The sequence below is a fragment of the Denticeps clupeoides genome, chromosome 9, assembly GCF_900700375.1.
Source record: "Denticeps clupeoides chromosome 9, fDenClu1.1, whole genome shotgun sequence".
NCBI lineage: Eukaryota > Metazoa > Chordata > Actinopteri > Clupeiformes > Denticipitidae > Denticeps > Denticeps clupeoides.
The window spans coordinates 16,646,306-16,669,100 of record NC_041715.1 but is presented as its reverse complement, the minus strand read 5'-3'; the positions used below and the strand labels follow the sequence as shown (position 1 = coordinate 16,669,100).

At 43.2% G+C, this 22,795-nt stretch overlaps 1 protein-coding gene across 7 annotated transcripts in view; it reads left to right on the top strand.

Annotated features, from left to right (window-relative positions):
• Positions 1 to 21,640, top strand: part of LOC114796629 (E3 ubiquitin-protein ligase Midline-1) — a 31,060-nt gene extending 9,420 nt beyond the window's left edge. For 3 of the 7 annotated variants that reach the window (XM_028990993.1, XM_028990994.1, XM_028990992.1), the window contains exons 2-11: positions 6,141 to 6,865; positions 8,882 to 8,935; positions 12,731 to 12,826; positions 16,095 to 16,226; positions 18,224 to 18,372; positions 18,479 to 18,606; positions 18,976 to 19,119; positions 20,153 to 20,314; positions 20,413 to 20,620; positions 20,716 to 21,640. In XM_028990993.1, the coding sequence (XP_028846826.1) occupies positions 6,200 to 6,865; positions 8,882 to 8,935; positions 12,731 to 12,826; positions 16,095 to 16,226; positions 18,224 to 18,372; positions 18,479 to 18,606; positions 18,976 to 19,119; positions 20,153 to 20,314; positions 20,413 to 20,620; positions 20,716 to 21,058 (2,082 nt within the window). In that variant the 5' untranslated portion in view covers positions 6,141 to 6,199 and the 3' untranslated portion in view covers positions 21,059 to 21,640. Of the gene's footprint in view, positions 1 to 4,578; positions 4,815 to 6,140; positions 6,866 to 8,881; positions 8,936 to 12,730; positions 12,827 to 16,094; positions 16,227 to 18,223; positions 18,373 to 18,478; positions 18,607 to 18,975; positions 19,120 to 20,152; positions 20,315 to 20,412; positions 20,621 to 20,715 lie in introns of those variants that run through there. The other 4 variants (XM_028990991.1, XM_028990995.1, XM_028990996.1 and 1 more) reach the window with 4 other exon arrangements.
• Positions 21,641 to 22,795: the final 1,155 nt, after the last annotated feature.

Here is a 22,795-nt window from a genome sequence, read left to right as displayed (position 1 = left end):
GGCTGGGAACAAGAATGCGTTGGAATTTTTTTTTCTTTTCTTCCATTCTTCCCCATGTTTAAGTGTGTTGTCGTGTCTTTTTATTTAATGCAGTTACTCTTATTTGAGCTCTTTATGCCATTTTTTTTTGCCATGAAAATACGATGCACATTGTGTATCTTGTGAGGCCTGTGAGCCACATTTTGCATGGCTTGTCTGTGCTGGATTTCTTCTCGGGCGTACGGCACAGCAAGCGGCTCGCTCGCCGCCACCGCCACCACCACCACCACGCCGGCTCCGAGGAATGCGAGCCGAGGTCCTGTTTAGAGTCTGCCCGAGGTATTTGAACTTGGGAGACTCTGGCCTGCGCCGTGGTGCATTCCAGGCCCTGCAAGTAACACTCTGCGCTCACGCCAAGAGTCCCTTCAGCGCATGGAGAGCTATCAGCTAACAGCCGCACAATACAACTTATGTCCGATAAGAAGGTTTTTACTCGTAGCCCGTGCATTTATCTCAACATTATCAATATCGCTTACATGCTTTGTCCTTAAAATCATCTCGGAGCATGTGGCCACTGAATGAGGTTTGCTTTCCAGCCATGCCGTAGGTCAGACCTTCCATTCCCGAAAAAGTGCAGAATGCGGCGCCATAAGGGCAGTCCAAATCACATTTCAAACAGACCCACACGACTGAGTTCAGTTGGGTTTTTTTCTAAGTGGAGCAGAATAAAGCCAGTGATTGGACACAGATATGTGGGAATGGCTGGATTACAGCTGAACTGGTAAAGGGTCCCGATCTCTTTCTGTGCCAAAGATGATGCTAGATTTCAGATGGAGGCTAGGCTGTTTACTCCCCCGTCACCATACCATAAAACATAACAATATAATATCTGGTACGGTGGGCCTATTGAAAATTTGGCCTGTAGCTGATACGTGGCCGGTGCCAATGACAGAAACTGGCACGTCCTCATCAAAGCAAAAAAAAAATCCTGGAAGTCCCTTTTGTATGAGGCCATTGTTTTATTGTTGGCTGGGCCTATCAGATTTCAGTGTGTCATCCAAATATGCTAAGCTAATAGATGATGGAAACCACAGACTGCATTTTAACATGTTTTCCAGCTCATTTCTCGTCCTGTATGGAAACTCATGTAAGCACACACACTCACACTCACACACACACACACACACACACACACACACACACACACACACACAGAGAAAGAGAGAAAGACGAAAGAATATCTAATATCTAACATCCCATCTAACATCTATCTGTCCCATCTTTAATTCAGCATCTAATATCTTGAGCAACAAATGTTCTTTTTTGTAGACATCCAATGAATCAAAATGGCTGTTTAATCCCTAACTAGACACATATTTGGTTTACCCATTGATCTGAAGGGGTATTCATGTTGCTTGAGTTGAGTTGAGAACATTTACATGAACTCTTTATGGACATCAATGTCATGGTGGTTCCGGGCTTTCACTGAATTTGTAGATCTGTTCTTTATATAAGGCAGAATGAGTTTGCGTTTGGGTTTGTTATCCTGAATTGGAAGACTTAATTTTGTCCAAGTTTCAATGTTTCTAATGATACTGCAAATTTTGGAGGTTTTCCTTCTTCCTTATTCCACTGACATTGTGTTCTGGACAAGCAAAACATCATTTTACTTGGTATTTGGTAAACTTGCAGACTTTGCTCCAGAAGGGTTTTAGCATGACCAAATATGCAGTTTGAAAGTGCAGATTTTGGAGCATGGCCCTCTTTCTTGGACTGCACCCTCTCAGTCAATGGAGACGTAAAACTCTCTCCAGCCTACAAATGTTCCAGCAGTTTCCAGTTCATTGAAGGCTTGGGCCTTGGCGGTTCCGGGGATAACCAATTTCCTCTTTGGTTCTTGGCAAATGTGTTGGAATAAACTCATATAAATACCTTCTGGCCCAAATTAAAGATGGGTGTTACACACTCATTTCACCCCAAAATGAGCTGTTCAAAATAATAATTCCAATCTTCCAATGACATTCAAATCCCCAATAAGTGACTGCAAACATCTGGCGATAACTGTAAATGATGCAACTCTAGTGAATCACATTAATAGCCAATGTTAATAACCATTTAAATAAATAAGCAGGGTTATTTGGGTTAAAGTGGCTCAAAAAAATTAATTGAAGACTCTTGATGACGTAGAGTTAGCCCCCTACCCACATTCGAATATAATTGTACATTGAAGCTGTTGGCGAAGTTACACTTTTATGTCTTCCAATAATCAACCCTTAAAACTATGAAAATGGAGTGTAATTGATATAAATATATAAAAGCTTTAAGATTAGTATCACAATATAAGTTTAAAAAAATAATTAATGTAACGGATAGTTTGCCAGTTATAAAGAATAAAAGAATTATGGATCTTGCAAAAGAACAGTAAAAAAGACCAACAAAGCTACAAAATAGCAGCAAGAGAGAACATTACCTTGTGTAGGCATACCCGAAATTGCCACTTTCATAGAGTCCACACCACACCAAGAGTGCAGGGCAGCGTATTCAGGCCTGTTGTGGTGTGACATTCACGAAAATGACCTTTTTTTAAAGGATTGTAAAGTGATGAGTCCCAGTCACTGAAGATCAGCAGAAGGCTCTTCTGAAGATGTATGTAATTGCGCTCACATGCCAACTGTACCAGCTCATGTCACATCTCTGGAGGGTTTAAAGAAGGCATCTTTTTTAATGCCTCCAGTATGAATCTGTGTGTCAGTGTTGAGAGAGAAAAATCCACGGAGACACATTAGAATAATCACACAGTCCAATCTCTGAGCGTCAGTGGAAGCTCATAAAGATTCCACAAGGAGAACAGATGGCCCTCTTTACTAGAATAATCCCAGGTGGGGGGAGAGCTGGAAGGTGGATGTGGGAGATAAGACTCTGACTGATCGGCTGTTTTATTGAGTGAACCAAGACGCCAGTCCCTTATGTCTCCTGTGTGTGTGTGGGTTTAGCCTATTTGCACATCATGTCTACATCATGGCATTGCATGACAAGAGTCAATAAAGGCCATTTCTACCAAAAAATTATTATTTGCTGTGCACCAGTGGTTGTACCCCAGCAGGGGACACGCACAATTTTATTTGCATTGAGATTGTGAGGTTACCAAATTCACCAAATGTCCTCTTTTTGAGTGGCGTCTGGCCGGGTCTTTTAAAATTGTCTGGCCTTTTTACCCACTCAAACATTCATCATGTCATCCTACATGCCTATTCGTGGCCAGGTCGCACAAGTGGGGAAAAAGGTTTGGAACCACTACTGTACACAGTAGTCTGAATGGAGGTTTTTCTGTGCACTATGGGTAATTTATGAATATGCCTTTGAACCATAAGGAGCTTCAGGCATGTCCAGAAGCTGCATGTCAGTGAAACCTGTTGTCTGGTGTAGGTCTTGGCTAACGGTATCTTGTATTTGTATGGTTTGATGTCCAATGAATAACATTCTGTTCGGTGTTAATTTACATTTACACTTTACAGCATTTATCAGACGCCCTTATCCAGAGCGACTTACAGTCAGTAGTTACAGGGACAGTCTCCCTGGAGCAATTTAGGGTTAAGTGTCTTGCTCAGGGACACAATGGTAGTAAGTGGGGTTTCTAACCTGGGTCTTCTGGTTCATAGGTGAGTGTGTTACCCACTAGGCTAATGTCCAATGCAGTTTGTTTGTTTGGTGGTAAAGCACTATTAGTCCAACATTTCAACATATTTTCATATATATGTCTTTCTGATTTATGACTATTGAGGACAAATGTTTGCTCAAAGAAAAACGTTTCATGTTTTAGGCTCCCTAAGCAGAGAACATTTGCTTTTACAATATCGGTTTCTCTCAACCATCTTACGTTAGACAATGGAGATGGTTCTCCAAAAATCCTAGACTTACATTTACACCATTAATCAGACGCCCTTACCCAGATCGACTTACAATCAGTAGTTACAGAGACAGTCCCACTGGAGACACTCCGGGTTAAGTGTCTTGCCAACATATTACATTTTTTGACTGGTATTTTTGTGGTGGGGTCAGCTGACTAACACTGTAACATCCTGATAAACCAGTCTGGTTTTTGTAGTGAACAGCTTGTGCATGAATCTGCGAAGTGATCTGCAAACTCCAGGTCGACCCATTGTGGTCGGGAAGGCATGAGAGGATAAAAGGTGAAGCATTGCGGACGAGTCCCCCCCGCCCACCCTGCCATCCCATTTCCTAGCAGACCTCTGCCCTGTCCCACTTGCCCTGTGTCATCAGCCATTCTGCCTTTTTAATCCCGGCTGACAGTGCCAAGACAAAGTCTGGCACAAAAGCCGGTAGTGTGCCGGCGTTGCACAGGGAGCGCTGTCCAGCCGGGGGCACAGTGGACACCGACCCGGCAGAGAGGACCTGAGGGAGAGCCAGATTCATAAAAAAAAAAAAAAAAAAAGTTTTCGCAAAAGTTTTCGCAAAAGTTTCCTCCCTCTCTCTCCCTCTCTCTCTCTCTCTCTCTCTCTCTCTCTCATTTTCACTCTTCTTCCAGTACTGGCCATATCTCCTAGGTGGAGCTGGCTTTCCTGGAATTGTAGGGTAGCTTTTCCTGTTGTGCTCTCTCTCTCTCTCTCTCTCTCTCTCTCTCGCGCCGCGTCTCTCAGTGTGTGAAGGGGCTGCTGCAGGATTAGTGGTTATGGAGAACCATGCCATCTGGATCCCCTGCCCCGACACACAAGGGCCGGCTTTGGGGCGGCTCTGAGCGCGTTTCCGCGATTTGGCTCAGAGTCCCTCCGTCAGCCGACATGTCTCTGCGGTGCGAAGCGGGGCGAGATCCACCGGTGGGTAAAGTAAACCGTGCGTGTGAGTGCATGTGTGCCTGAGTGGGGAAGGCTGTTGGAAAGGATGGGAAAGTGCTGTGTGCTGCCTGGCTCCGCGCCACCGTCTACTTTACCTGAAAAACGCTCCTTCCTTCGGTCTTTTCATTTTCATTTCATTTCACAAGAATCATCTAACAATGTTACCACACTTTATTAATGAATAATAAATAGTCATTTAAATGTTGAAGTTTTGAATGCACTTTATTATCTAAAGGCATTGGTAGAAAAATCATTTTTTCTACATTTTTATTACTTCTATTATTATTACTTCTGTCTTAATCATTTGATTTCGGTGTTTTGTATCATTTGACGGAATTTAACAGGCACGGGAGGGAATAACATGCTAATAACCTGATAACAATGCAACACTTGGCATCATCACATGTAGAATAATGGCTGGGACGAATCGGAACAATTGTCTCTTGTGCTGTGACATTGGGAGAGAAAATGGGCCGTGGAAACAATGGCCGGCCTCGTCGGCGCGGGTTAATTGCCGCATCTCCAGCACTTCAAAGAGGCTTCACGGCCGCTTTAACTTCGCCCGCGCTTAATGAGCGGGAGGTCGGCGCGGTCAAACAAGGCGGCCCGATCCGGCCCGGCCGCAGCTGCGGTGTCGGACTCGGCGGTAACAATGGCGCAGTGTGCGGCGTGGTGCGGAGCCCCAGCTCGGCATCTTTCCGCTTGGCTGAGCCGCCTGGCCTGGCCACTCCGCGTCACGGGAGGAAGGCGCGGAAACTTTCAGCTCTTTCTCAGCCCAACGTTGCGCGACCAAAACAGCACGCTGGCATGAAATATTCAGCGTCCAGAATGCGATTTTAATGTCGCTGTTGTTGCGAGGGGAAATTAGGGCTGCGCCCCGTAAAAGCCTGCAGTAAATTATGAAGGAAACCCATTTACATTTTTTACATTTACAGCATTTACCAGACGCCCTTATCCAGAGCGACTTACAATCAGTAGTTACAGGGACAGTCCCCCTCCCTGGAGCAATTTTAGGGTTAAGTGTCTTGCTCAGGGACACAATGGTAGTAAGTGGGATTTGAACCCGGGTCTTCTGGTTCATAGGCGAGTGTGTTACCCACTAGGCTACTACCACCCGATGGCATCATGGAAAAGAAATGAGTCTGATTGCGTTTTTTGCAACTGGTTTATTCATAATACTTTTTGGAGCGTTTTTCTGTTTCGACAATATTGTTATTGACAGGGGTATAACAGGGCGAACATGTAATGTTTCAATATACTGACTCCGAGCCAGCGTTTTTCTAACCGGAAGGGGTGTCACCTCTGCAGATAGCTGATCAGCTTCCCTGGATTTCGCTGACGACCCTCTCGCCTCACGTGGCCTGAAGATGGAAACGCTGGAGTCGGAGCTGACCTGCCCAATCTGCCTGGAACTGTTCGACGACCCGCTGCTGCTGCCCTGTGCCCACAGCCTGTGTTTCACCTGCGCCCACCGCATCCTGGTCTCCCACAGCACGCCCAGCGAGCCGGTGGAGTCCATCAACGCCTTCCAGTGTCCCACCTGTCGATATGCCATCACCCTCACCCAAAGGGGCTTAGAGGGACTCAAACGCAACGTCACCCTGCAGAACATCATCGAGCGCTTCCAGAAAGCGTCGGTGAGCGGGCCCAACTCGCCCAGCGAGACGCGGCGCGAGCGCGGCGTGTACGAGGGCACCGCCATGACCTCGCCCTGCGAGCGCGTGCAGTGCCAGTTCTGCGAGCAGGAGCCTCCGCAGGACGCCATCAAGACCTGCGTCACCTGCGAGGTGTCCTACTGCGACGAATGCCTGAAGGCCACCCATCCCAACAAGAAGCCTTTCACCGGACACCGGCTGATCGAGCCCCTGCCCGACTCCCACCTGCGCGGCCTCATGTGCCTGGAGCACGAGGACGAGAAGGTCAACATGTACTGCGTGACGGACGAGCAGCTCATCTGCGCGCTGTGCAAACTGGTCGGCCGGCACCGCGACCATCAAGTGGCGGCGCTCGGCGACCGCTTCGAGAAGCTGAAGGTGAGAGTCACATATAGAGGCGATCGTTGTGTGAAATATTCACATCAGTGTTGCATCTTTTTGTGCTTTAAGCTTTATATGAAGCAAATTTGAAAAGGAATTCTAATAATCCAATCTAAACTATACAAATACAATTATGCATTATATGAATTTTTTTATTAATTTGGATCTGGATCATGCATTTTAGGATTTCATGTTGTGCCACACCTAATAAAATGGTTTTTGTAGGTACAATTTGTATAGTAATAACACGTTATTAATTAGCCTGGTGGTTTAGGAAGCGGACCCGCAGTCGGAAGGTTGCCGGTTCGAATCCCCAGAGGTCCCCTTGACCAAGGTACCGTATCACTAAGGGTGATGGGTTAAAAGAAGAGGACACATTTCATTGTGTCACTTGTGTGCTGTGCTTCAATTCACTTTCACTTCACGTTGTATCATATGTTTGTAACAAATGAATAATAGTGGATACGTTTTATTAAGTGTTGTTTAACAAAAAATATAACAATTATGAGTGACTGGCAAATTTGTCTTGATTCATGCTCTGTAATCAGAGCGGTGCTTTCCATTCAATGCTAAACAAACTCCCAGCTGTCCTTCTATTCAATTCTAACACACATCACTAAACCAGAGCAATGGCAGCAGCACAACAATGCGATTAGTTGTAATAAAGCGGATCTCCTCCTGGGGTCTTGGGTCAAGTTCGTCTTTCTGCCTCTTAATTGCTGAGGCACCATTGAAAGCTGTCAGTCAGCAAACAAATAAATGAGGCCATGTTGTGGCCCCTCACAGTTCGAACATGCGTCCCTCGTGGGGAAACACATGGCACCTGACCGACAACCCTCCCCCCAAAACCTTCGGAGAATTATTAATGGTCCAATGTTAATCAGATAAGGGCAGCCATGTTGATTCATTCTTCCTTCGTTTTTTTTAATAGCGGCCAAAACACTTCTGCATGAGGCGGCAGCAAAATGAAGGGGGTCACGGTCCAAACATTCAGCCTTATTTTACCTCCAGAGACTTGTTTGCTAATGCTGCAAGTTCAAGACATAAGTACCATGTAAAAAGAGGTACTTGCATGATGGGATTGGTCTTACTGTTGGTGAGGAAAAACAACGTAACTACCTCTTTTTTATTTGTGATGATGTGTTGCCGATGTCAGCTAACGTTATGCAGGGGTTGTCAGCACTCACGCTTTCATCATTCTCATCATTTTCAAGAATTCTCACACCAGTCATTGCTTCCAAAGTATAGTAAAGTACAGTATAGTGCGCACAGCAGGCTTGCCAGATTGGGCACTTTCACTCCAACCAACCCACCCAAGTTTTCAACCCTGCTTATGCAGAACAGACGTCGCCCCGTTAAAAGTACAGACCATACTGGTAAGGTCCAGTTGCCAAAATGCGCATTCCATTACTTTTTTGGGCCGTGAATGAAATGCGCGCATTTTTGGTGAATGATGGTAAATGTTGTTACTTTTACGGTATTTAATTAGTCTGGGGCAGAGGTGGCCTAGTGGTTAAGGAAGCGGCCCCGTAATCAGAAGGTTGCCGGTTCGAATCCCGATCCACCAAGGTGCCACTGAGGTGCCACTGAGCAAAGCACCGTCCCCACACACTGCTCCCCGGGCGCCTGTCATGGCTGCCCACTGCTCACTCAGGATGATGGGTTAAATGCAGAGGACAAATTTCACTGTGTGCACTGTGTGCTGTGCTGCTGTGTATCACATGTGACAATCACTTCACTTTACTTTAATGCATTCCACTTTTAATGCACCACTTTGCACAAACAGGTTGGCGTTTGGCGTATGTTCGCCCGAGCAGCACGTCGTTGCCTGCTTGTCAGGTCACAATTCAACGTTGCTCTGAATGAGAACTTAGTCGCCCCTGAGCCGAGACTTTATGGGTGCGCGGTTAGCACAGTAGCAATGGCTTTGGAGAAGGGAGTGCTTGTCTTAACCAGTCGAGGGCTCGGTCTTAACCAGTTTCTCCTCTGTCTGATCACGCTGTCACTGCGCAGAGGAGCCCTGGCCGCTTTCTCGCTGGAGAGAGAGAACAGGAAGCTGCAGACCAGGTGACATTTGCTATACAACCCCGTCCCCCCCTGCTCTACCACCCCATCAGTAACAGACGCACACACGGAGTAGTTTAGGTGCAAAAATGTTTAAATTAAATTAAATTAACAACGGATATCGTGTTCCGTTCTAATTACAAATGTGCAAGTCAGAATGTACATATACGTTGCGCACTAATGCTTAATTACAATAGTCGTCTGCATAACAGTAACTTTAAGGTATTTGTTTGTGTTGATTTTGCAGGGTTATAAAAGAGACCCCCAGGGTGGCATAGTGTCTTATTTCGCGCTATGGCCGGGTAGACTCTGAGTAACGCTGATGGGGCGACAGACACATTTGGATTGGCTCTAGGGTGCCGTCGCCTAGCAGCTTCACACTCGATACTTTACTCTGTGAATATAATCCTGATGCATCTTGATTATCTATAACAGCGCCTGATCAAAGGAGGAATGTAGCTCTCTGTCGAAAATGGACACACGTGGCATTGGCGATATCACAAATTATTGCATATTCAGTGTTACTCTAAGGTTGTCCAGGATACAACCATAATATCAGTTTATTTGAAAAAGCGTGATGCAAACATGTCAAAAATTCATTTCACTTCCTCCCTTTCTATTATGATGTGTTTATTTCTTTTTGTTGTTTGTCAATACAGTGTAACCCTTTTTGATTCATATAAATCGATCCATCAGATACCTATCAGATAAGATTTTTACAAAAATCAAAATTTTCACTCAAATTGTAAAACCTATAATATTAATAAGTGTAATGAAAATGTTGAAAAGTGAACATTAAACTTTTAATTAAAGAGAATTAAAGATATTTCTTAATTAACTGCTAAAATGTCTTAACAAGACATGACTATACAGAACCTTTTGCAAAATTAAATGCGCATGCCCTAAAAATTTCGTAACCCCGTCCACTCTGTGCTTCTTCCTAACTCAATAGCTCTGTTCTGTTCTGCGTCCATTCCTGCCAGCGAACGACATCATAGCCCTATTCAGTTACCTGGTGCTTTCCTATGCCACAGTGGAGGGTGGGGGGGTTACATTTTTTTCCCCAACAAAGCAGAAAAATAATTCTCTGCTCAACAGTTTTAGCTCAAATGTCCATTGTCGTGTGTGCAGAACATGTCATCATTTATTTCTGCTTGCCTTACACCCTCACCCCTATTATTTCTATTATTATTATCATTATTTTGGTACACTTTGCTCTCCTGGTCCACAAGGTCAGTGTCTTCAATTATTCATGGACTACACTATTTCACTACAGTAGGACAATCCCCTGTCCTGTAGTTCCCTCCAGAGGACTTTACAGTTGCAGGTCGGGAGCCAAAAAAATGGAAAGTAATTCAAAACTGATGAAAAGGAAAGACTGGCAGTTTCCTCTCGCTAGAAAGAGCTTATGGTTCCACACCTTTGGCTCGGCGAGTCTGTTTTCCTTCCTGAGAAAAACCTGATAGTTTCCCCGCAAACATTTGTCTGCTTCCTGCCCTGTCCAGGCATTATTGTCTGATCATGCTCCTAGCCGCCTTGTCCTTCTCACTTTCACCATCAATTAAGGTGAATCAGTAAAAAAAAAATTCATTTGGACAGTGGGAAATATTTACTCGTGTGTTACCATGTACACTCTGTTTTCACATCACATATCTTTTCGGGGACTTTGAATAAAGTTGCAGGTGAAATTTGTCCGTAAAGGGGGGCGGACCATGCTACCCACAGCCATCCTTGGGCAAAGCCCAGGTGATCCTAAAAAAATGTGATAATGTCCCAAGTTGGTTTTTGTTATTAAAACAGTGGATTCTCATCTACCGCTCCCTACCCAAACTGCAGAAACGTTTCAGGTAAGTTGTAAGCTAAGCCCCTTCATCATGACAAGAAAATATCTGTCTAAATAATCCGGCTACGCCCGTTTGTTAGAATATGCAGGTAAATTTGAAACCATGCATAAAAGCAGCAGTAGATCTTAAGATGAGCAACATATTTCCTGGTTTAGCCGCCGGGTCGCCGCGGGGTACAGTCTGCTCGCCTCCATGGGCACCGCGTTACTGAAATGTTCCACTGGAAGTGCACCAGGAAATAGGTGCACGTCCAGGTTGAAAAAGTACTCATTTAATCCGTAATAATTATTTTCTAAAACAAACGAACAAATCCAGGAATATTGACAAATCACCCGGACAGCGTGTTCATTTTTTGGGGTCCATACGTGGTATAGTGCATTAAATAACACGCTATTTTCTGTGTGGTCATCATATATAGCTTGAAAAGAAAATCCACTGAAGGAAAGAAACGTGATTGTGGTCTGAATAAATGAGCTGATACACTGTTGTGGTGTGGGGCGAACTGAACATTCACATTTCTACACCAGCGACAGCACGTCTCCGCCGCTTCCCTCCGCATCATAATCCTCGGCACACTGATGCACAGATCAAACAGATTTTGACTAACAGCACAGGAAATGGCTTATGTTGCCCAGGACGCCAACTGGCGTCGCACCCGTTCTGAGCAAAGTGAGCAGAGGGGATGACAGTCAAAAAGAGAGATTGTGGATGAGAGGAGAGATGGTACTTCTCCAGATTTCTTTCTCCCCCCACTGTGGCTCCCGACTGGCAGACACAATGGGATTTCCCTGCTTTTCCGCTTTATTACATTTTCCTAATAAGCAGCGTATGCTTTCTTCCTTTTAATAACTAAACGACTTTAAATAAAATAAAGCTATTCAGTTTCACCACTGGTATTTAGGATACTTACAGTAAATTGAATTATTACAAAGGATTTAATTTTAGTATTTAGTTACCAACTGAGCAAAACAGCAGCTCATTTCCTGACAAAAAGTACAAAAATACATACTCCTTTTTTTTAATTCTTTTTTATATATTATCCCACAGCCAAACCAAGTTCTATTCTTCAGCCTCCCTCTCCTTTGCTGAAACAGCTTTCATCGCCTTTGCTGTTGCATGAATAAATTATATGTGGACAGGAGAGTGAAGATGAAACCTCGGCTATTTTTGTTAGCTCTGACGCAGGGACCCTTCTGAAATCGCGGTGTGAAGAGGCCTGACCTGAAAGACCCTTTCGGCATAAACCGGGCAGCCGGGTACCTGTCATTAATGTGGGCTGCATGGGGCCTGATCAATGCGAATCTGCATATTTTATTTTACATACAAATAAAAAATGGCACCCACAAAGTAATGCATATCTTATAGGACGTTAAATGACTTTACTAGGGCAGGAGAATTTTTACAGGATGACCAGTCTGATGTAGAAACCTAATATTTCAGACGGGCAGAGCTTATTTCCATTTTACATAGATGACCTCTGAGCACAGTGAGCAAATATGACTGCAGGTTTGGGGTTAGGCTTCGTAATCCAGTGTCGGAGATAATGTCATAAAGCTGTGAATAAATAAATGCACTTCATCCCAAAAACAGATTCATGCTGGGATTTTTGCTGATTTAAATGTGCTTACATTGTTATCGTATGTCTTTTCGGGGTTTTGGGAGGCTGTCCTTGGTCTAGTTTTCTAAATCTGTGACAGATGCTTTGTTAAGTCTCTCTCTGGCTGTGTGCTCTGGCAGACTGATGGGATCTGCGGCAGTTTTGGGATTCGAGAGGCGGGGAGGTGACTGACGTAGCCGTTGTGATGAGATGCAGGATGTCACTGTCAAGAGCTACACTGAAAAAAAACACTGGCTAAACTTTAAAAAATTGAAATAATCTGTCACACCTTACATTTTAGCATTGCTGTAATGTGAATAAACCACATGCACTTGCTCTCTCTGTGTTTCCCTCCAGCAAACTCTGGATTCCAACCTCAGCAACTTAATCAAGAGGAATAATGAACTGGAATCTCTCATGGGCAAGTTGATCCAGACCTGTCAGCATGTAGAGGTAGATGTTAATGATTTCATCATTTAATTTCAATCAATTAAAAAAAAAATGCAGACAATTGAAACATAGTTACCTCTCGGGGTGTAAAAACGTTTTTTACTAACTTCAATGAAATTGAAAACAAATTATTATCATAACCCAGACATTCAAAGTTCTGTGTATTTATGTTATTTTGAATAGTGTATCGGGCTTAATTAAAATATTCCTAAAATCACAACATATTATCTCATAGTACTGACTGTCATGTGTTAAATTTAACAGCACTTGTGTTGCTTTTAGACCAGTGGCATTGTTGTCTTGTGCGTCACACCATCTTGGTCATTATAGTTGCATATATTGGTATCCCATAAACATTATTTTATAGAAGTGTTGCACAGCTTTGACACCCATTATACATTGAAATATTTGGTGCAATAGTAATTTTTCTCAATGCTTATAGAGTTCACAGAATTCTATTGTGGACGTTCGTTTTAACAAGTGAGACTAGTTTTCTGTGTCACGTGCATCACATGGCAAGTTATATTGAACTACTGTCATGTCACTATTCCTAAGGGGTCTCAGTAACGCAACAAGGGTGTGGAGAGGAGGAGGTCCCTGTTACACATGCAACCAAACAACGATACAAACAGTGCTTTTATTTACAGTGTGCTAACAGGTTCAATAAGACAGAGGACTCAGGACAGCTAACCAACATCAAAACAGCTTAATGGAAGGGATGGGATAACAGCAGGGATAACTAAAACACGTACAAGTTACCAAAAACGGCACATGACAGGCTAACAGCTAACAGGCTAACAGGCTAACAACAAAGGGTCTATCACACAATGAAACAAGAAACACGAATGAGATCCCCAACGGAGCTCTATGCAGATCTCCGTGGACCCTGGGGACCTCCCAAAAGCATAAGGGCCTAGCAGACCCTGGGGACCTCCCGAACACCATCTGAAGTCTCTTTAAATAGGTGGAGGTGACCAATGGTAGATGGAGCCGGTAGGCCTCAACTCCTCCCACAAAGTCAACCTAAAAGAGACAGGACGCAAAAACACAGACAGACACACAGAACACATGGGAGCATACGTCCAGGGACGTAACACCCCCACCACCAAATATCAACCCTTCGGTTGATCCAAGAGTGCACAAGATAAAGCATTGGCCCTCAAAATACAATATCTGCACTATTCAACGAATCTCACAATTTTTTCGAAGGTCCAAAAACAAGCAGTGGACAACAAATTTGTCTACTCAATCAAAAATGGTGGTGGTTGTAAAATGTAAAACTTAAGCAACTATGATCCAATGAAATATTTCCCCCACTTCCACAGAAATACAAAAATGTCAGTGATGGGGAAAAAATAATAGGGCAAACTGGGCACTCCACACTGCTCTTGGGGACTAATAACCTAAGAGACAGTAGGCCCACAAACAGACGCACCGCCATACAACAGTCGTCCTAGACTTAACCCGAACGGGAGCTTTACACAAAAGCACCCTCAGTGCTTACTCTGGTACTTAGTCACATTCCATTCCAACCTGCTGCTCCAACTTTCTGAGCTCAAGCGCATGCTGACTCTCCAGTTGGCAAAAGCTGAAGCTCCTGCACCATCTTGCAAGCCCGTAGTTACGGTATTCGCATTCTGGACAAACTCTCGCTGAATCAAGCCACTCACGCTTCTCCAATGAGCACTCACGGATTTTTACATCCGCATCAGTCACTCGCCGGATCGGCAGAAATGCTTGACGAGAGCACATCAGCAGGCAGGGCTGGGAAAAACGTTCCTATTGACCATCACGCTCCACAACTGAAACAGTGTATCCTTCCACCGAAGAACCTCACTACTGAGAGTGAGCGAACACCACACGGCAATTCAAAGAGTCTCTTTCAAACACTGTGCCGAACGAATGCAGAAGGAGCACTAACGAATGTCCACAAATGATACAACCACAGCCACCACACACAAAATGAATCTTGTGCTAACTTTAGACCCACACCTGTGTGCACAAACAGATCAACTGCCCCACACAAACTTGTACGCCAAAAACAAAAAGCTGAATACTAACAACCACCCAAGCCTACACAAACTCCTCTCCACCCGAACGTATACCTGAGGCCACAAACACAACAGCAAAATTGTAAATCCGGTCCTAAACATGCCTAACACAATCTACCTTAACCTATCTGCTCTTCGGAGGGTACCGATTGGAGGCAACTTTGAACGCCGAACGTCACCCCGGTCAGACTCAAGCTGAGGCTGTCCGTGTGACGGCGTACCCCCACCCGGAGTAGCTCCAAAAGAAAGAAAGGAAAAATAACAAAGCAAAATAACAAAAGTGGTGCTCTGCAGGGAGGGCATTGCCACAGCAAAGACCCCAAGAGACACCCTAACTCACCGGATATATGATTCTGCTCACAAACACCAAACCAAGGAAAAAAACATCTTGGACGAGCCCCCATTTGTCATGTCACTATTCCTAAGGGGTCTCCGTAACGCAACAAGGGTGTGGAGAGGAGGAGGTCCATGTTACACATGCAACCAAACAACGATACAAACAGTGCTTTTATTTACAGTGTGCTAACAGGTTCAATAAGACAGAAGACTCAGGACAGCTAACCAACATCAAAACAGCTTAATGGAAGGGATGGGATAACAGCAGGGATAACTAAAACACGTACAAGTTACCAAAAACGGCACATGACAGGCTAACAGCTAACAGGCTAACAGGCTAACAACAAAGGGTCTATCACACAATGAAACAAGAAACACGAATGAGATCCCCAACGGAGCTCTATGCAGATCTCCGTGGACCCTGGGGACCTCCCAAAAGCATAAGGGCCTAGCAGACCCTGGGGACCTCCCGAACACCATCTGAAGTCTCTTTAAATAGGTGGAGGTGACCAATGGTAGATGGAGCCGGTAGGCCTCAACTCCTCCCACGAAGTCAACCTAAAAGAGACAGGACGCAAAAACACAGACAGACACACAGAACACATGGGAGCATACGTCCAGGGACGTAACAACTACCCAGTATTACGGTATGACAAGAACTACATACATCTCACACTTGTTCATAGTTCTCACCACTAGTTATGGGATAAAGTAACTTTCCCGTGTCCCGTGCATCACATAGAGAATTGTCCTATATCATACTTTCAAATATCATACCTGATATAGATTTTAAATAAGAGACACTTAGGAATAGTGGCAAGTTTTCATTTTCAGTTTTATTATCATATGGGAATTTCCCTGACATAGAGGCTAATTTGATCTAGGCCAATTCATTTGATTGTTTTCAGGTAAACGCTGTGCGCCAAGAGAACAGGCTGAGTGAAGAATGCGACGTCCTAATAGACATAATACAGCAGCGAAGGCAGATTATTGGGACAAAAATTAAGGAAGGCAAGGTAAGAAAATGAAAAATGTAACTAAACCAATTAAAATGTTTCATTTTGTCATGTCCTTACACTTCACTGTAATCTACCTCCTGATTTATCTGTTTACTGTGCTGATGATGCTTGGTTAGTGACAAGATGCATGTTGCACACAGTACGATTCGTAATGATCTCGTTTAATCAGGCTTTAATCGGCACAACAGGCTACTTCTGAACGTGGCAGGGTAAAAGCACACTGTAAAAAGCGAACACGGGCTACACTTCAAAAAATTGAAGTCATCTGTCACACCTAATATTTCAGCGTTGATGTAATGTAAATAAAGCAGCTCACAGCCGGATTGATTTAGCCGGTGTTCACTTCTTTTAAGTGCAGAGCGGGCTGGAATGAAAACATTGCGGCAGGGGGAACATGTGTGGCTCCTTGGAATCTGCATCGCCCGATCGGTTGTGGTTCAATTCAGGAAAGCGGGACAGTAACCATTAACAACTCGAAATACCAGGACAGAGATGCTGTTTCTTCGCGTCTTTTAACTAGCCTGCGATGCAGTTTGCCTGGTGTTGACCCACCCTGCCCGGATTGCCCCCTGGTCTGTGTGCATGTCTGTAACCGCCGGTTATTGGATTGGCCCCCTTTTTCCCGGTGCTGACGCTCAGTGAAGAGAGCAGATGGGCCACCCTGCCTCAGGCTGCGAACAGGCAGGATCATGATGGCCTCCTACGCTCTTCCCAAAGGCCACTAAATCCCGCCAGACGCAGAACAGGGGACGTCACCAAAGCACAGGTTTTGGCTGTTTCAGGAGGCAAACAAACTAAACTCCAAACTCCACGTGGTTGTGATGTCACCATGCAGTGGTGGCCTAACGGTTAAGGAAGTGGACAGGGTACCGTCCCCCCCCACACTGCTCCCCCGGAGCCTGTCATGGCTGCCCACTGCTCACTAAGGGTGATGGTTAAAAGCTGAGGACACATTTAATTGTGTGCACTGTGTGCTGCGCTGCAGTGTTTCACAATGACAATCACTTCACTTTCACGTGTCGGATCTACAGCCACTGTCAGATGCAGGCTTTGAAATGCTTTTCTCATTTTCTTGTTGAATTGCGTTATCCATTTTAAGAATATTTTCTCTCGTGAAAAGTCATTTGGCGGGCCGCTGAGGGCCATCGCTACGAGGCTGTGCCATGTGTAATGTTGGTGGGAGGAGAAGGGCTGTTTCCTGAGCTCCTCTCCGAGGAGCCCCGCTTCCTTCCTCGCCTCGTGGCGGGGTCAAATGCTGCTGCCTGACTCCGGAGGGAAAAGACTCATTACCATGGGAACCGTCTCTTGCACAAACATCACTATTATACACTGCCGTTTTAGCGGAATAAAACATGATTACTAGAATATTAAATAAGAACAAATCAGCTATGCAACCCCGAGGAATGAACACAGTTAATGTCACAGGCCAAGGTCAATTATTATTGTACAAAGCATACAAAGAATAGAAAAGAGTAACATTACACACTGAAAAAAAGAAAACACTGAAAAAATGTGAATGAACCACGGTCAGTAGATTACAGTAAAATTATATATATATTTACTCATAAGCATAAATTAGCAAGATAATGTTTTAACTGCTGCTGTAATGATAAAAAGCACATTAAACAAAGACAGATATGACGAGTAACTTTTTTTAAATTTTGGCTGTATATACAAGGGACAAAGCAAGTAATAAAAATCTGGTACGGAAATGTTTGGTACAGAGCATTTTACTTAGCACCTGACCAAAACGCGACCGGAGTCTATCATACTTTGCTGCTTAAAAATGATCAGTTCTGTGTTTTCAGTTAACATATGTACCTATATTATTTCAGTTTAGAGTTTTTTTTTTCAGATGTTCCTGCAGGCTTTTTTAAACCAGTACATTGTTGATGCTTTTTTTTTTACTAAACCAGACTATTCATTTAAAAGATGAATGAAGTCTTAATGCTACTTTTTGTTCAATAATCTCCACAACCTCCCGAATCCGCCAGGTTGTTCGCCTGAGACGACTGGCACAGCAGATTGCCAACTGTAAGCAATGCATTGAGAGATCATCGTCACTTATCACACAGGCGGACCAGACCCTAAAGGAGACTGACCACGCCCGCTTTTTGCAGACGGCGAAAAGCATCTCCGACAGGTGAGGAGATGATTCCACCCATATAATAACAGTAAATTAGCGTATCCAGCTAATGGACCAAAATAGATCTTGTATAATAAAATACATTTACATGTTTATGCTACAGGGTATCCATGGCAACTGCATCATCTCAGGTCCTGATACCAGAAATAAACCTGAATGACACATTTGACACATTTGTACTAGATTTCTCCAGGGAAAAGAAGATGATGGAAGGCTTGGATTATCTGACTGGTAATTAATCACAGAATCAATATATTTAACCATATTGTTATTTGTTGATGCATTGATTACTCATATAGAGCTGTAGTAGTGAAGCTTTACCTAACTTCAATATAAAAACTCATGTTGCTGTTTTTTTTATTATTATTACTATTTTCTGTGGCAGCAGATGTAGCTTAATGGACCAAACCATACAGATACAGAAGGTGTCAGGGCCTATTAGAGAATCAGTGTCAGTGGAATGAAAAATAAATAATACTGTTTATACTGTAATGTAAAAATACTGTTATTATTTCAGTATTATTTTATTTCTTCTGTGTTGAAGGAGGTTCACATGAACCAGTTTTGCAAGGAATTCTGATATTTTTGTTGCTTTTGCAGCCCCCAGTCCTCCAGCCATCAGAGAAGAACTGTGCACAGCTTCCTACGACACGATAACGGTCCACTGGACCTCCGACGATGAGTTCAGCGTGGTCTCATATGAACTGCAATACACCATCTTCACCGGTCAAGCCAACGTTGTTAGTAAGTCATGTGTGCATGTACAGTAACCATTTTGTGTATATTTTGCTGGCCTTTGTGATTACCGAGCATGTCCCACACACAGTGATGCCTGGTAAACATATCAGTTTTAGTATGTCAATTACAAGTTGATGATGAACAATCTGAAATCAATTTTCATATTTTCCAGGGTCAGAAAACCCTGCGTTTATAACAGATCTCCAATGATAAGATGAAGGAAGGAGTAGCTGCTTTATATCTCAAGTCTGGATTACAGTCCACATGCAAATTAAAGGGCAACTGTTACCCCATGGCTCTTACGACCCTGCAGACTAAAAAGATCAGCGAGCAGCATGGGCTCAAACAGGGTCACAGCATGCGCAATCAAGCAAGGAACCTCTTCCGCTGCTTAGCCACGGCACACTGATTGTGCCGTTTACATTTATAGGTCACACGTCATATACTAAAGCCAACTGCAACAGTTGTGATTCAATCTACTGTACACCCTTGTCCTCATGAACTACTTAATTTGATGTCCTATATTTAAAAATAGGGGGGAAAAATTATTATATATAAAAGATCTAAAATTATATATATAAATATAATTATATTATATATATGTTTGCCACCCTGTGGCTGTAATTAGACATGCATTTTTTTCACCACAGACCAGTTTCATATTTTTCACTGGCACAATAAATACAAGTCACCATAACTTATCTGTGAGAGCTGGGGCTAGCTTTGTGGGTTTTGTTAATTTGAGAGAGATCTGACCATAGTTGGTAGTATTCACCATTTAAAGAAAATTGTTATATCACCGCTTCTGAAATAAGGATTATTTAAGGAATTGCTGTTGGCCTTTCATCTCGGTTTTCAACACTGAAATGACATTGTTTTGTCCATTTTTACAGCCTTTGACAAGAGCTCACCCTTGAGCTCATCATTGGGAAATGAACAAGTGATTTTAAAGGAATGATGGGTGTAATCAGGATGTAAACAGTAATAAATACTTGTAATGGTGAGATTGGTCATCCTTTATTATTGTGTTGTGACACAGGTTTGTGCAACTCGGCTGACAGTTGGATGATAGTCCCCAACATAAAGCAGAACCACTACACCGTGCACGGACTGCAGAGTGGCACCAAGTACATCTTCACTGTGAAAGCCATCAACCAGGCCGGCAGCCGCAGCAGTGAGCCCGGCAAGCTCAAGACCAACAGTGAGTACCGCCTTCTTAAGGCAGGCACGTCTAAATGCGGAGAACATAATTGGGAGTTTGACAGCGACGGCGGGGTGACACATTGTCCGCCTTCACAGGCCAGCCATTTAAACTTGACCCAAAGTCTGCCCACAAGAAGTTGAAGGTTTCTCACGACAACTTGACAGTGGAGCGTGATGAGACGTCCAGTAAAAAGAGCCACTCTCAAGATCGATTCAACAGCCAAGGCAGTTATGGGGTCACAGGAAACGTCTTCATTGACAGTGGACGACACTACTGGGAGGCTCTGATTGGTGGAAGTACATGGTAAATGTTGTTACGTATTATGTTGTTACGTATTATGTTGTTACGTTACGTAATGTTGCGTTACGTTATATGACTACTTCCTTGTGTCATTAAAGGTTTGCGGTGGGTATTGCCTACAAGTCAGCACCCAAACATGAGTGGATAGGCAAGAACTCGGCATCCTGGGTTCTCTGTCGTTGTAACAACTCTTGGGCGGTACGTCACAACAGCAAGGAGATACCGGTTGAGCCCTCGCCACATCTGCGCCGGGTGGGCGTGCTGCTGGACTACGACGCAGGATCTCTGGCGTTCTACGATGCAATGGGCTCTCAGCACCTCTACACGTTTGAGATCTCATTCATTCAGCCAGTCTGTCCCGTGTTCAACGTGTGGAACAAGTGTTTGACTGTCCTCACTGGACTGCCTATCCCAGACCACCTGGAGATAAATGACCCCTAGGAGTAAAGCTTGCAAAGACACATTTCTGTGAAAAAAAAAAAAAGAAAAAGTTATTACTGTTGAATAAATGAATCCATAAATAACAAACCAGAGCCTCAGACATAGTCAACATTGTTCTGGGAAATAATTCAATGTTGAACCCCTTTTCTTTGGAATTTTTGGAATTATTTGCACATTAATATTTCACAGTATTTATGCCTAGTTGGTTTGGGGATTTGTTTGTGAGGAAACAATTGTACATTAATGTTTTTAAAAATGAATTTAGATGATTAAAACTGTGATTATGTGCTTGTCACCTCTTACTGCATGGTAATCAAATAAATGTTTAAATGTATCATTTTTCATGTGCCAATAGCAATACAATTTATTCTGTACTTTTTGGTCAATAATTTAATAAAAATGTCTTATAAACCTTCAATAAAGCAAAGGGAATTGTGAAGAGACTTTAAACTCATGAATGCAGACAGGGTAACGTTTTTCAGAAGAATGAGAAGTGAGGCCAGATTCCGTAGACTTGTCACTAATTTGCTTCGTTGTACATTGGAAATGTTGCCCTACATTAAAACAATGGTTTGAATGAAGGATAATGATGACTGTTCATTATGCTAATCAAATTACACTTATCAGGTTTCATAGTGTCTGTGCTTCAATATCTTAAACTTCTGTCAGAAAAATAATATTATAGCCAATCAACAGTTGATTTGTATTTCCTTCATTTGTATCAGGAAGTGTCTTGAGTAAAAATACCACATATTAAACAGGCCTTTTATTTATAAGGTCCCCATATTTTTAATAAATTGCCCCTCGGGGACAAATAAAGTTCTTTGAAATTGAATAATATGCATTTGTGTACTAACTTTAAAGGTCCCATATCGACAGTCCAGACAGGTCAAACCAGACAAAAAACAGAAACATGCAAGACTAAATAGCATGACTAAATAGAACTGAGTGCGTGTAAGAGTCTGTATGAATGGCAAAAACAGAGCCAAATGCTGATGGAGTTTTGACGGTTGGTAGAACATGATAAAACTGATGGGCACAAGGATGATGCTATTAGAACGAGAACAACATACCGATCCGGTTCAAGTCAATTAAATTAGTGAAAGAAAGGCTATTTCTGCTTGAATTATGGATCTGCGCGTTTATGGAAATAAGTGCTCCATCCATCTGTCCACCAATATATCCGGGTCCAGCTCACAGGGACGTTGAAGACTGTGGATAGACTCATATGATGTTGTATATGAAAGTGTATGAAAAATCTGTATGTGAGTCTGTGCTGTCATTGTTCATGGTCCTTTTTTATGAATTATAATATTTTTATTTTTATTATTTAACTTGCTACTGTCATGACGGACATGACCAGGGGAAAAAGAGGAAAAGAGAGAGAGAAAAAGATGACAGAGGCGCCCTCTAACGGCAAGACAAAAAAACCTGGACCGCCACCCTCGGGAAGTTCGTTGTATAGAAAATAATAATAAAAACGGTATATTGCCATATTTAAAGTTGTTCTTTTTTATCAACCAACAGAAGAACAAAATACGATACAAAAGCGATTTTAACAGATCAACATAATGTGCACTATTTGTTCTCACTTTTGTTTGCGTTTAATAGTTGTGCAAAATATTGTAATTCACCGGTTCATTAAATTAATTTCGTGCGCACTTTTAGTCACGCTCGTTTAAAAGAAAGGGGGCGTTTACTATCCCTAACCCCGCCCACTGTTCCCGGAACAGGAAG